Here is a 14,982-nt window from a genome sequence, read left to right on the forward strand (position 1 = left end):
TGATCTCAGAGGCTGTCTCCAGATCCTCAGGCAGCACAGAGGCTAAATAATGAGGAAGAAACTGGATCGGCAGTGATGGTCGTCAGAGTTGAACCCTCAGTCTCTTCCTAACCCTGGGCTGCAGAGCAGCTTCTGTCATCCATATTTGCGGCCTCACTGGACAATTTCTTCAGCTGCGGGCCCTTTCAGTGCTCACAACACATCAGCTGAATTAATTCTGGTCCTGTGGCAGCAAATTGGAGATCTAGGTCATGTAGTCCTTGCTCTATTTTTTTTTCTTTCCCTCTTTCTCCGGCCACCTAAAGACTTGTCAACAACAGCCTCTCATCCGGCTCCTCCTCAGTCTGACCTTGACATTCCCAGGTGATTTTCCATAGAGGTGTGAGAGAGTATCTGTGATAGCTGAGAGGCTCAGTGCGCGCATGTGTAGGCCATGCGCTCTTTGTCTCCGGGCAGTGCAGGTATGATGGGATGCTTTATGGAAATGAATGAGCTATTGTCCGCCCTTAGGGGTTTACCCGTAGCTATGTGTGCATGAAAGAGGGGAGGAAAGCAGCACACGAGTGGGTGTGGGAGGGTGAGCAGACTGAGGATGACAGAGAATGGAGCAGGGTGAGAAGTGGAGAGGGGGAGGAAGGGTTGCAGTGTGACGCACGCTGATCGCCTCTGCTCGCTGCTGATTTGCCACAGCGACTGCCAGTCAGCGGAGCTGGGGTTCAGGCTCTGCTGGAGGAGCAGATTATGAAGCGGTGCTCAACCAGCGGCAGTCTCCTCTCGTTGTCTCCATGGCTGCACACGCATTCCTCCTCTGCTCCCTCGCCTTGCTGTCCACTCTCAGCCAGATCGGACTGTCTATGTCCGATGAAGAATTTCAGCCTGGGCTTATCTATGACGGAGTGCCTGAGATCCTGGACAGAAGGTAAACCCAAGCTTCTCTAACCCAGTGAACAGAGGAGGGGTGTAGGGACGGGGGGATGGGTACGGGGAGACGGATGCAGGGATGCTGGGATGCTGATGCGCTCTCTTAGGGTGGCTTTCTTCCTCCTTCCTCTGACATCTTCTTTTCCCTCAGCTCACCTTGGGATGTGTCTGAAATTGTGTATGCGTGTGGTGTTGGTGTGTTAGTGAGGGATGGGCAGAAAGGGTTTGCCTCAATGTTGGGGACTGCATCAGACGCTGCTCATTGATCACAGATGGGGCCGTTGTTTCCACAAAGTAGTGCTGGTCTGGCAGGAAAGAGCTGAATAAGGCTGGGATAGTGGGTCTGCAGAGTAGAGGTGTGGAGGGGAAGCAAAGAGGATGGAGGCAGAATAGAGGGAGGTAAACAAGGAGCGGGAGGAAAGGAAAAGGATGGTCTGTTAGGGTCTGTTTACTGATGTGGTCCTTAGGAGGTAAATCTAGCAGGCCAAATCTGTGTAATGCTCATCCAGTCTTTCAGGTCAAATCTGGATAAAACGTTCAATGCTTGTGGTAGTTTGCAGGGACAGGTCTGAGCTGGCAGCCAGGGGCTTTCTGCCTGTTTACAGAGACATCACTGCAAATGGCTATAGAACACTGCCAAAGCTGTGTAAGGCTCTTGAAACCATGCCATGCATGATGGCTCACACAATCCTCTGTGTCCACATGCTTCAAACCCATAATACGCTGGAGTTTCTCACTGATTCCTGGTTTTTTGGTTAAAAAATTCCCAAGGGGTTCAACTTCTAAACATCAATCAATTTAAACCGATGAGTTTTTCTGTCTCAATAATCCCATCGGCAGACTTGTGTAAACTTTCAGCCCACAACTAACCTAAATTACAACCCAATACACAAATTCTGATTAGTTTGCACAAACTCCAGCTTGTTTTCTGCTTGTGACACTCTGACAGAGTGGTCTCTCAACCTCTGATCATGGTCCCCCCGACACTGTAAGGCTGCACTGATTTCTCCTGGGGTTCTGAGCTTATTCCCCGGATCAAACTTTGTGCGTAACTCTGCAGCGTAACAGCTCCAGTCACCGCTCCGGTCTCTGCTCTCTGACTCACTCAAACACGTTGTTATATAATACCGATCTTCCATGCCTTCAAAATCAGAAGCCTTGGAGGAAGCATAACAGTTGCTGGGAGGGTTGTGAGTGTCAGGCCTCTACTGCTGTGTGATGAAAAGCTGCAGGAAACTGATTGGGTGCAGAGCGCTAAAGGGTTGTAGTAAGGGGAAAATGTACTGAGGTGAAGTGAGCACAAGTAATAAAAAACAACACTGTAAAACTTGAAAAAAATTCATTAAATCCGTAAAATGCCAAAAAAATGTACCTTTTACTAAACAAAGTTGCAAAAGCTTCAGGAGCATAAAAAATACATATATTACAGTCAGAATAAAAAACAGAAATCTAACCGCAAAAATAAGTAGGCATTTAGCAAATTTTCTTGGCAACATTCAAAAAGTATTATGCATTTCCCTGAAAAAAAAATGATGTCCACATTTTTGGAACCTGCAGGGCAATGACTAAAAGACTAAGCTGTCATTTCGGACGCGACTTCTTTATCCATTTGGGTAGAGTGCATTCTGAGCATAGATAGAGAAAAGAAGGAAAAAAAGACATTTCACTTCATACCAGCAGGTAAATTTAATTAGAAGAAAAACACAATTTTTTTCAAGCTGTTATTTAATGTGTACAAACTCTGTTGTACTCATCATAAAATTCAGTGATTATATGTCAAGTCTTCCTATAAAGCTATGCCATCTATTTTTTTGTCCACTGCACAATTGTCTGCAATTTCTTACCCGAATTATTGGGCTAAGGAACACAACAAGTTTTGACACATTCAAGTGAGGTAAATATGGCTGGGCATAACAATACTGCTCCAAAAATCCAGACATTGCTCACATTTTGCTATAGAATTGTAAAATTGTGTCATCAAAGTGCCAAAGCTTATTTGGAAACCATTAAATCCAGTGCATTACATAGTCAACACACTCTTAAAAGTATCTTAAAACTGTTAAACTCTCACAAACTTAGACACGGATTACAGGTCAAGGTGTGGGATTTGCAGAGAAGATGGATCTTTGATTTCTATTTCAAGAAAGATTAAAGGGTTAAAGGCCTAAAAGCTCATCACGTTTGTCATTTCTTATGTATATTGCTTATTATCCGGATTGGTTGCTTAATATTCAGTTCATCTTAAAATACTCTGTTGTTGTTGTTGAAAGAAAAAGTTAAGAAATTGTTGAGGAATTCTATTGTTTCCTTAAAGGAATCATTACACAGCTGCGTGTGATCTCTGACCAAAGTGACCTAAACATAGACACCAAAAGTGGGTCAAAGTATCAGATTTCATTTGTCAGATTGATCCGTAATCTCTGTTTCAGAGAGATTAAAGGGTTAAAAGACAAACAACTCATTTGGGTTTATATTACTAAATTTCTCTTCATAAATTAAAGATGAGAAAAGCTAAAGTCAAAGGGAATAGGCACACCAATGTGTTTGGTTCTGACTGTCAGACTGCAGTCATGTTAAACTGCCGGCTCAGGTGACCTGACTTTAACCCTTTGGGTTCCAAGCAGCAGGAAGGTTTGCACAGGTCAGGCGCTTAAGCCGAAGCCAAATTTGATGCTGCAATCAAAGCTATACTGAAGTGGAAGCAAGGCTCTGACAGGGCCCTCAGAAAACACCTAAAGCTTAATCTGCACTAATCAATCCATTTATAGAATCTTACCTGCACATGTTTGAACAAAGTTAGGCCTCACTGTTATGTTATTGATCATTTGAATTGTTTGATGATCTACTAATCAAATGAGATAATAAGAATAGTAAAACTGGAGATCAACATAATTCAAAAAATCATTTTGAACCTCTAATAGCTTGACTTAAAAATGTACATTAGCTTGATCTATGGAAACGTGAATTAGTTTAATTGTAGTTGCTTTTTATTAACTAACAATTGAAACTCAATGTAATGGTTTTTTGTGGGATATAGTTAACACACAGGGAAGAGGATTGACTCATCCTCCTTCGCAGAGTGCATCAGAGAATGTGTTGAGTAAAAGAAAACGCAAAATGTGGTGACCAGGATGTGAAGAATAGCCTTATGTCCTATCCTAAACCCCAAAAATCTTGGTATATCACATTTCCTTAGTGCTACTTCCTAGATTTCAATGATTTCTGTTATGTAGACATTTGCCATGTGATGTCTGCACAGAAGCATACATATTTATGGATATACGTGGCAGCAGGGAGTTGAGCCAAGGAGTGGCTCTGGCTGGGCTTTGATTTTACACAGGGAATGCTCAGCACTCAAGGCCCGTGTGACAGGCAAAAAAAACAATGATGGGGCCGCAGCAGGCCCTGGGTTGCTGATCTCGCAAAACTGGCACGAAACAAATGGCTGAGCTTTATGTTAGCACTCAGAGTCATGCTCTCACAGAGTCCTGTAGCTGATATCAACCAGATGAGGTCCAGTCGGTGCGCAGGTTGCAGTGTTTATTCACTCAAATAAGCTCAAGACAGTCAAATAATAATAGCTGTCAGTTTTTTTGTTGATCTCTGATGAAATCAGTGTTTAAACTGAAAATGGAATCCATAAAATAACCCAGTATTTCAAACTTGCGACATGAGTGAAGTGGCTCACGTCTTTTTGTTTCCATTCTTACCCAGAATTCACTTGTGAAATGACTAGCATTACATTTGCCTAAAGTTTTTTTAATGTGTAATTTTTTAAAAACATCTTAAGTAAATATGGCAATGAATGAGAAAAAAGGACAACTTTAAAGACAGACAAAAGAAAACAAAAGAGAAAACATCTACTACAGATGAACAGCACTATTAATAAACCATGCACCATCATAAACAGGCAGCTGTAAAGCTTATAAAGGCCAAACCCTCATGTATAAAATTAATCATTTTATTCATATATTTAATACAAAAAGGACGTGTGACTATTTGCACTGACGGAAATGCACATGTTAACATACTTATAAGACTAATCACATATCTTCTTCTATATTTGTTGCTGTTATCATCTGTTTTAACACATCTCTGCACGTCCATAAAAACAACAATTAAAAGATTGTTTGTTATCATTGTCATACATATTACTTAAATCCCCATTTGGGTTAATTATTGTCATTATTATCACTTTAAATACCAAAGTTACTGATGCTACTGTGGTCATTTACTATAATAGAATGATCAAATATTAATTAATATGTTTTTTCTTCCTTTTTTTGCTTGCTTTTGGTTGCTTACCTATTTTTAAAGTGACTGATGTTTAGACTTATAGATGATTAGACTTTATATTTAGGTGAAGTGTTTTCCAAGTTTTTACTTCTATTAATGCTATGCTAAATTTTTAAATGCAGTTCTTAATTTTTCTTTCTGAAATTCCTTCTATTCCTTAAAGTATAGAATTGTTGCTTTGATCTTTTCAAAAAACATTTTTATAAGTGGATTGATAGCAATATTATTCAAATATTGTACAAAAAAATAGTTTTTTTTGGAACTGATCTGATCAAAACCTAAAGAAACCAATGCGCAAAGAAAGAACCCTCTGAACACATGAGTTAGACCCACGTCTCCCAGGACGCCGTGTGTTTAGCTAATCATGGCGCTGACGTTAAAGTTGGCACATGCATGCTGGAATGAGAGCCAAAGAGCTTAAATGCAGGGAATGACGCCATACTACCTTCCAGATGATTACTTACCCATTCACATCTTTGCAATGTCATTATAAAGCCACTATGACCTGTTTGAGTGGACTTAGTCTAAATGGTAATGGCCCTGATTCCCTGTGAAGGGGCATCTTATTAGCATACAGCTGTAAGAGCACCGCTTTTATGTCATCCACCTTTAAATGATCCCATGGCAGGTCTTTTTTTCTCCAAGTTTCAATTAATATTAATCGTATCAATAAACAAGAAATCAATCTTAGATTAAGCCCAAAATTGCAAAGAACCAGTCAAATAAATTGTTCAAAACTTAAACAAACAGATCTGAAATAGACTGAAACTTAATTGTCATTGTCAAGGTTTACATGTACCAGACCTCCAAACAGGGAATTCAAACGCCACAACAGATGCATGACCACCTGAGCTGTCTAGACTATTGTAGGTTCTGACATCAAGCTTTAATCTCCTTCCTTGTTTAGGGCTAATGTCGCTCCATCTTTGGTTTCAGTTGGACCTGTCCTTTCCTGACCAGTAATCCTAATCCATCTGGCATTAAACTACACAATATTGCACAGGTGGAAACTGCCCCATGCAGGCAGATAAATAGTCCAGGCTGCTGTCCCTGGCAGTTTATTTAATCTTCCATAGCTATGTATGCAGAACCTGTTTGTTCCAAGTGCACATAAATAAATAATGTAGATTTTGAGTAATGGATCTTTTATTTTTATTCACCGCACCAAAAAAATAAAGAGAAAACCATTTATGTCTTTGTGTTTATTTTTGTTCTTCAAAAACACCAGAACTTCCGTGAACGGGGTTATCCCAATTTGTTTGGATGTACCATCTGAGACAGCTTCTTTTGTTAGTTTTTGAAAAAGCAATTTTATAACTATTATTTCATTATTAGGGTTACACTGTCAGCACAAAAGACGTTTCTGAAATGAACTCTAAATTGGGGATTGTTGATCCAAAGGAAATCATTGCATCAAAGCCTGAATCAGACTCTAGAGATGCGCGGTGACATGTGAGCAAGAACCTAATTGTCATTCTCAGTCCCACCGGTCTTAGGGGTTTACCCTTCACAATCTCATTATAACTGACTGCTGTGAGGGGATAAGGCAGCGGGCCTAGATCATGAAAGCCAGGTCAGAGCAAGCTACCCAGACAGAGCAAGGAGTGGACCATCCAAACATGGAAAACTGACTCTGTTAGCTCTGCCCAGCAAGCCCAATTGCACATGTGTATGTGATTAGATAGTTAAAAAAGGATTAAGATTAGCTTCAAGGCTACAGATGGTTTAGCCCAAGACCAGGACAACCCAGACAAATGTGTAGAAGCAGTTTGTCCTCTGTCCCATGTGCACAAATGTGGGTCAGATGCACAATCAAAGACACAGTTTCAAGATAAAAAACAAACAAAAATCGTTAAGATATGAGAAAACTCTCACTGTGAGCCAGTAAGTTAAAGAAATTATCTTCTGTTAATTAGAGGTCAACATTAAGAATCCTCATAGATTCAGTCAGACATGACTACAGAGTGGTGTTTTTCTGTGACATGTTTTTGTGTAAGGCATTGTTTCATTAGCATTCATTGGCTGGTTGCTTATTTCAAGTCAAGAGGACTTGTCAGGGGATGTAAATAGTGTTGCCATGACGATCAGTCTAGAGCTGTTATCGCATTAAGGTGGTGCCACCTCTACTGGACAATGATATCCTTATTACTATTACCATGCTATTTTCTGTCATTTCATGGCAACATGCCCATAGTATAATTTTTTTGGATCAAGGAATGTAAACAACACCTCAGTCTTGTCTACAGAATTTGTTTTTATATTTTTTATTGATGGTACTTTTGAGGGCAGATAGATGTTCTCATGTATCTGTCATGTGATTCCCTTACTTAACAGCATAGGTGTGATTTAATAAAAATCTATTTTTTAAAATATTCTCTCACCACAGTTTTTGACAAAATAGGTCGCATTGCCTGTAAAGTATAAAGCTTGTTCAGAAATTTCCAAAATGTTGCCCATGTCTCTGTTTTGCCTCTGCTGCACTGCATTAATGCCGGAATTTTTTTCCAAAGAAAAAAATCCAGTTATCATATTGCTTTCAAGTGGATTCTAAAGTTAAGCTTGGAGCGGAAGCAGTTTGATGCATATTCGCATTAATTGGCATCAAGGGGTTAACGTATGACGTTTTTGCTTGATGTTTACAACCACAATGTAAAGCCTACACTGTCAAAACCAACTGATTGTCATGCAAAAAATAATAATTCAAATTTTTTTTAATACAATATTATATGAAAATTGTTTTAAAACACTTTTTCTGTTTAATAGTAGATGTTGAATAATTTCTCTAATTTTCAGGTGCACATTTAATATCCTTGTGTACATGCCATTGCTTATGGTGTTCTATCTGCACCTTTAAGGTCATCAATCCCAATTACGTGTTCTGTTCTTTCCACAGCAAAGAAACTCCCCATCAAGCAACAAGAGTCACATCACGTAAGTAACAAATCTGCTGTGACACAAGACCTGATTCAATCAAAACGGTCACAGTATTTGTGACACTAATGTGTTTGATGGACCAGATGAAGACATTTCACTTTGAAAAGTCAGACATCTTTGCTGTATTTTCAATTTGATCTGACTTGCAGGCATGCCATTTAAACACTTTAACAGGATCTGTGACTTCATACGTGCATATTGGTAACATCATGGAACATTCTAAGTGAACATTTTCTACACTGTCACAGTGTAATTTCTAGAGTGAGAAGATGAGAATTTGTAAACAAAGAACAAACCTACCATGGCTGCAAAGTAATCTGCAGATGAGTCAGTGTGATGACGCAGAACTACTGGAAATATGAGCCTACGCAAGATTTGTGCACGCTCTCTTCGTGCATCGTGTTTATGTCCATATGCATTGCAATGCTCTGAACTTCAACCCTGCAGCCGGGTTACTTTTTATGTAAACTAATCCGTTGTAAATGTGTTCTCAGGGCAAGATGGCGAGTACGGTTTGATAAGCGAGGAGGTTATCTTGACGCCTGAAGATGAAAACCCACTTAGGAGAATACTGCAGGTACTGTGTCTCTGTTCTTCCTTTGCTGTATGTGCCACCAGCCTGTAGCCAGGGCAAATGCACGCACACAGAAACACACAAATAAAACTGAGCATGCTCACTCAGCCACAATGCATGACCTTGTATGGAGGAGTAATATTGGTCTCAGATTCACCAGAGGTAAAACATCTTTGCAACATCCCCCACACACATGCATGCACATGCGCATACACACATGGTGTGAGTGAAGATTAAGTGCCCTGCAGTATGCTTCATCAGCAACCAGCCAGAGTTGCATCTATTTCCAGCAGATATAATGACTACTTGCATTATTATTTTATTAACTTGTAAATATTTCTGTGTGTGTATGATCTCAGCCACAATTACTGTTGTGTGTAACTACTATTTATCATTTATTGGCATTATTTTAGCAAGTATTTTCATTATTTCTTTATTTTTTCATTTTTATTTATTTTATTCATTCTGTTTTTTATAACAAACACAAATGTTAAAACTTTACAGCTGTAAAATCTCCTATAAGGTGTTGCTTACACTACAGTTTTAGAGTAAAATGGATAAAAAAGGGACATTTATTACTGCTGTCACACGGTTCAGGCTATGCAAGATACTTCAGGACACCCAGGCTTTAAAGTTTGATCTTGGAGACATTTAGCTGATTATCTCAGTAGCTCATTCTCCATCATCTAATTGCTGATGGAGACTTTACTTTATTTATGGGCCACAAATACTTCAGTAGTGTGTTTAAAAAAAACTAAAGTTAGACAGCAGCTTGTCATGAGCAAATGCAAATATCTACGATCCAGTGCTTACCAGCATGGTAAACTAACGTCTGATTTAGTGGGGGATCTTGGTGTGGCTCAAAGGTGGTGGTTAACTCACAAGAAAAGGCTTCTTGGATGAGCAGCAAACATCCTCAAGACCAAGCTCTTAAAGTATAGTCGTTGCCTTGACAAACAGTATCTGATGTCACCGCACACCACTTAAAAAAATAGAATATCATGGTAGACTGTATTCATTTGAATAATTTCTTTGAAAAAATGAAACACTTATATACAATACATACATTCAGGGCACACTATTTCATTGATTTCAACGATTTATTTGTTTATTTCTACATAAATTGGAGTTTCAGCTCATAAAACCCATGAAAACAGGATTTTAGAAAATTGGAATACTCTGGAAAAATCAACATTACTTCTCAGTTTTTGTTAGACAGAGATTATGATCACATCAAATCAATAAATATTCAAATCCTTCAAATCAATCACCATTCCATTTTTTTGAAAAAAGTCTGTATGTGCAAATTCTGAACTCTCTTTTTTTTCTGCTTCTCTCTTCTCATTTGAGATTCAAATGGACGGTGGAACACTGAACTTTACACAAAGCTGATTTTGTGATCACCACCAAAGGCTTAAAACAAAATGACCTTTGAAATGAAATATCACGGCGTGCATAAAATGGCACTGTGGAGAGCTTACTAAATGTTTGAAATTTCAAAACTACAAAACATTTGGTGTAAAATTCTGATTCATGCTCGTCAGAGTCATTCTTTTATCTCTCTTTCTAAAGACAATTATTTCGCGTGCACAATTTAAATGGGTATACAAAGCTCATCATGACACATTTCTAGTTAAAAATGGGAATTGTAGTAGTACCCATAAATATTGTTTCTGTTCAAGAACAGACATAAATAAAAGCTACAAATAATTTATAATGAATATATGATGGATACAATTTTATTTCATAACAGTATTATTGGTACATGTTAAGTTGATTCAAAAAGAGAACATAACTTGATATGTATGCTCAAAAATTTAAAGCATGAACACATTGTTGATAGGATTTTAGAGTCAGGAAACCTGTCTGGATATGATATTTTAACAATGCATCTTTCTAATTTAGAAATTTAAATTTGATATAAAAAACTCTATTGCTGTCATATAATACTAAGTTGTCGTAACTCACACTTGTCTTGCATTCAGTTTTGCTGTATTTGTCTGGTATTTCAAATTGTATCCTGCCTTTGTGTGTTTGCAGCCTTTCAAATGGTATCATCCTGGGATGGCTCTCAGCAAAAGGAAGCTGCTCCAGTCTTTGATGGGGCCTTATGGCCCTCTCAGTGTATCTTACAACGGGAAGACTTGCATTCTGTTCAAGGCAAAGCGCCTTGCTATCCGTTACAGAAACCATACATTTATTGATCTGACTGAGAGGGTCTTTAACCCCAACTCACCTGTGGACACCAAAGGTTCAATCTGCACCAAGGAGAAAGCTACGTACGTAAAAAGTGACATTTTTGGCTTTGTGTTTAAGACCCTCTCCCATGACAATCATGTTTTTGGTGTTTTTAACATGTTCTTGTAGTATTTCTCTCATGATGAATGACATATCTTAAGAAAATTAATTTTAAAAGTACTTTTAAGTGTGACGTAGAAGCCACTATGGTGGGCCCCAAGCTTCCTGCTCGGCTCCATTCTGATGCATTCACTTGTACACAACTAGATTCGTGTACATCTTTGTTTTCCTCGTCTGATCTGGTATCAGGCTCAAAACTAAACAGCTGGATAGCTCCGATTTTGCACTGGTAATGTTAGGTTGAGTTTGTGATGGGCTGAAAGCTAGCAGGAGCGGGTGTAAACAGATGGATGATGGGAAATGGGTTTACTCAGTGCTAACAGTTCTGCCAACAAGTCAGAGGTGAATTTCTAATGAACTCCTGCCGCTCTTCAGAAACTATGTCCTATGAAACGACACAGGTTTTTAGATTTTGCCTGAAAACGTCATAATGTTTTTTTAAAAGACCACTGGAAATGCTTTAAAAATAGATCAAAAGATGATCGGAGTGGGACTTTAAATACAAAACACTTTAAATAATAAACTTGGTTCCATGAAAGGCAATATTAGCTCATTATTTTCTATTTATGTTTGAAATGTCCTATTTCTGTTTTTGCTACAGGCTTTCATTAAAGTTTGGGGATGTGGAAGACTTGCGTGGGCTAGTAATCAGGTAAAATTCACCTGGCAATTCAGTCTTAAAAAAAAGATATACACATGCCACCAAACCCTTCATTTATCACCCTACAGCACATGCTGAAGCTTGCACACATGTAACTGAATGCACTCTTCCCTCCACCAGGCTTCAGATGTCTAACACTTTTTATGAGGCAGCGGGTCAAAACTGGTTCACACTAGACAGCGTTCACATCCACTACAACTGGACTCAAGAGGCTATTTTCAACGCCAGCAAGGTCTACGCTCCTGCCACCTCATCCTACCATTGCCAGCACGTCAGCAGCCTGCACAAATATGACACCCTGCTCGTGCCCAGCTCCCACACTGACACATCCGCTAACTGGCACATCACGTTCACTGATTTCCAGGTACACCGGGCACAGAATTTGCAGTGTAAAAGCTCCTAAAAGTTCTGCATGTTTGCTGTTTCTCCATGCACACATCTAGAAGGTGTGTGCATGGTTGCTTGGCAGGTATTTCTTTTTGTGTCTGATCTGTTTGCCTATCACTCCTTCAGTCTGTCTGCCATCTGTTCTGCAGTCTGTCTGTCTGTCTCTGTTTACCCATGTGTTGAGACATCTCAACCTGTCCATCTGTCTGGTGTTTGCATTTGTTTTATTAACTAAGAGCAACTTGTCCTATTTACTTGAGCCTAATCTTTTCTTTCCGCCTCCTTCCAGATCCAGGCCTTCAATGTGCAGTCAGACAAGTTTGCATCGCCCAGTGACTGTGCCACATTCCTGACACCAGCCATCCTGATGGGCCTGGTCACATCTTTAATTTTGCTCCTGGTTTTAGCCTATGCCCTCCACATGGTGGTGCACCTTAAGCACATCGACCGCTACGAGGAACACAAAGCCACCGTCTACTTTCCCCGCAGTCCAGAGGCAGAGTTGCCGGACAAAAACAGCCTGTAACGGAGGAGGAGTCCGAGGACAATGGGGAGAGATGAAAGCTGAGAAGCATGGCTACGGGGGGAGGGGGGAGCAAGTGACCGCAAGAGTGAGAAAGTATCTTCCACTGAATCTTCGTTCTACAAAATGACAACTTTGCCTGTTCATGTGAAAACCTAAGTCTTAACTACTTCAAGTAAATGCAGAGCCGTGGCTGGATACTTTTTCTTCTTTTTCCCTTGACATGCATCTTCATTGGATGTCCACGCCTCTCCCGCTGCAGGCTAACTGACCTTTCCTCAAAGGTCAGTGACAGCCTTGGGGCCCTGAAGTGTATAGATGTCTTTATCCCTGCCAGCCATTAAAAAAATAAAATAAAAAAAGAGGCCTGCAGCTGTAGCTAATATGGCTAACTCAGACGCTCCAGCTTGTGTATGTATCACATGACTCGCAAGTGTCCCATTACAAGCACCCATCGTCAACATCATCTCTCCAGCTTTCAATACAGTCCCCTTTGTGCAATACTGCTGCAAGAAACTGAAACTTCAAACTCACTGTTTTTTAGCTGAGATAGCTTTATTAGCTGCATGCCCTGATAAGCTGGCCTACAAGGGCTAGCACGGTGTTTCCAAATATGATCAGAAGGGGTTTTGCTTGGGTTTTAGCAATCAGACATGGCACAAAGTAAAGAAAGCTGGAGGCCTCTGGGAGTAAGAAAAAGAAAAACAAGAAAAATATGTGGAACCGCTGGTCTAGCATTTGGCTGGAGTGAATGGATTAACCTTTCTGGCCCTGTGCTGGCTCTCACCCCACCCCTGAACAAGACTGCTGCTTGCAACTTTACTGTGAAATTGCCTTTTAGAGAGTAGCCAGACAAAAGGGAGGGGTTTTACAAACTAGCACAACATTTGTTAGCTGCAGAAGCACTAACAACAGACTCTAAGAGACTACACAAGGAACTATGCTGCACAAGACGGCCCGTCTGAGGACGCGGCAGGAATGCGGGTTCCGGGATGCAACGACTCATCTGAGACACTTGCTTGAACAAGGGGGGCAGTGGGGTCCTCCACATACAACACTGGAACTGACTGCCAAAGTGAAGCTACAAAGAAGTTGCCATAAAATATGGTGAGAGACTGAGAGAAATGTGAAAAAAAGAAAGATAATTGTAACAGCTATGTACAAAAGAACAACAAAAAATGTCCATGTACAGATGTGTCATTCATAAAAAGGTCTTTTTTTATATTCAGTATAATCATGAAATTAGATACAGGTTGACTATAATAACTCTCATAAACACATGGATATACAACGCTATATTTGCATAGAAATCTCTGTAGGATCATAGCTGTTTACTATTTCCAAACAACAGCACAACTAATCAACAAGAAGACTGTTTAACATGTCAATGCATAGAGCTTTTTTTTCTTTCTTTCTTTATTTTTTTAATTTTTTTTTTAATAAATGGTCAACATGTTACACTGTTTATTATTAAATTCTTAAAAGCTGGATCAAAAAAGTCCCGTTTCATTAAACTGTAAATTACAGTGCTAAATCCTACCATGGGGGGACGATAATACGGAATGTTCAATCATTGGGGCTTTTAGACGCCATTATTTTTGCCAGATGCCACACTAGCAGCAGCAACAGCATCAGTGAGTGAATACTACTGATAAAAACAATCAGCATGACAGTAAATAAATATCTTAACATTCGATATGGCAGTTCTGTCAGTCTGTAGCAGTGTGAAATGTGTTTTTTGGTCATAAATGTATCCTAAAAACTATGAATTGGTTGGAGGCAGTTTTGTCTAATGAGCAGCGGATGTAGAATGAACAATAAATGATATTCTGATGAAAAGTTCAGTGTTTATGTTTAATTGCTGCGTACGAAGAGATCTCATTTTCTCATTTTCATCACGTCAAGGTGTGTGTTTGTTTAGACCACACCAGACATTTTTGACTCATTGCAGCGGGTGAAGCACAGTTGGAGATCATGGTGACTCAGTTTGAACCAAAGCCAGAAAGCCATGACAGTGAAACAGCATGAGACAGCCGCTCCCCTAAACTGAAGCAGCAATCATTACATCGCATTACAAGTTTGCAGGTTTGTGCTGACACTGGCAGCATAACAAGTCACATTGTCTGCCTTCAAGGTCTTGTATATAATGAGCAAACTAATATTTTGCTCATGTTGGGCTCTCCTGCTCAACTATTACACCATCTCCTTCTACCCTCCTGAGCACCATCTGTTCTGTTCTCTCACCTTTCTCTCACTGAGATTCACCACCTCTGTTTGGCTGTGATCATTCACCTGACAACAACACTACAAGCCACACACATTAATGCA

The 14,982-nt window shown here is 39.7% G+C and overlaps 1 protein-coding gene across 1 annotated transcript; it reads left to right on the forward strand.

Annotated features, from left to right (window-relative positions):
• Positions 1–689: 689 nt before the first annotated feature.
• LOC101159585 (V-type proton ATPase subunit S1) lies at positions 690–14,496 on the forward strand. Its single transcript, XM_011477164.3, has 7 exons — positions 690–919; positions 8,111–8,148; positions 8,646–8,728; positions 10,766–11,004; positions 11,685–11,735; positions 11,865–12,108; positions 12,421–14,496. The coding sequence occupies exons 1-7, from the start codon at positions 786–788 to the stop codon at positions 12,655–12,657; spliced, it is 1,026 nt and encodes a 341-aa protein (XP_011475466.1). The 5' UTR covers positions 690–785; the 3' UTR covers positions 12,658–14,496.
• The last annotated feature ends 486 nt before the right edge of the window (positions 14,497–14,982 follow it).

Source organism: Oryzias latipes, chromosome 7 (genome assembly GCF_002234675.1).
Source record: "Oryzias latipes chromosome 7, ASM223467v1".
Lineage (NCBI taxonomy): Eukaryota > Metazoa > Chordata > Actinopteri > Beloniformes > Adrianichthyidae > Oryzias > Oryzias latipes.

What these genes read in the sequence shown, in the direction of transcription:
- LOC101159585 (XM_011477164.3), top strand. Translation starts at nt 786, where the DNA reads ATGGCTGCACACGCATTCCTCCTCTGCTCCCTCGCCTTGCTGTCCACT. An exon ending in CCTGAGATCCTGGACAGAAG is followed by an intron (nt 920 to 8,110) that starts GTAAACCCAAGC and finishes TTCTTTCCACAG; the next exon opens with CAAAGAAACTCCCCATCAAG. An exon ending in TGCACCAAGGAGAAAGCTAC is followed by an intron (nt 11,005 to 11,684) that starts GTACGTAAAAAG and finishes TTTTTGCTACAG; the next exon opens with GCTTTCATTAAAGTTTGGGG.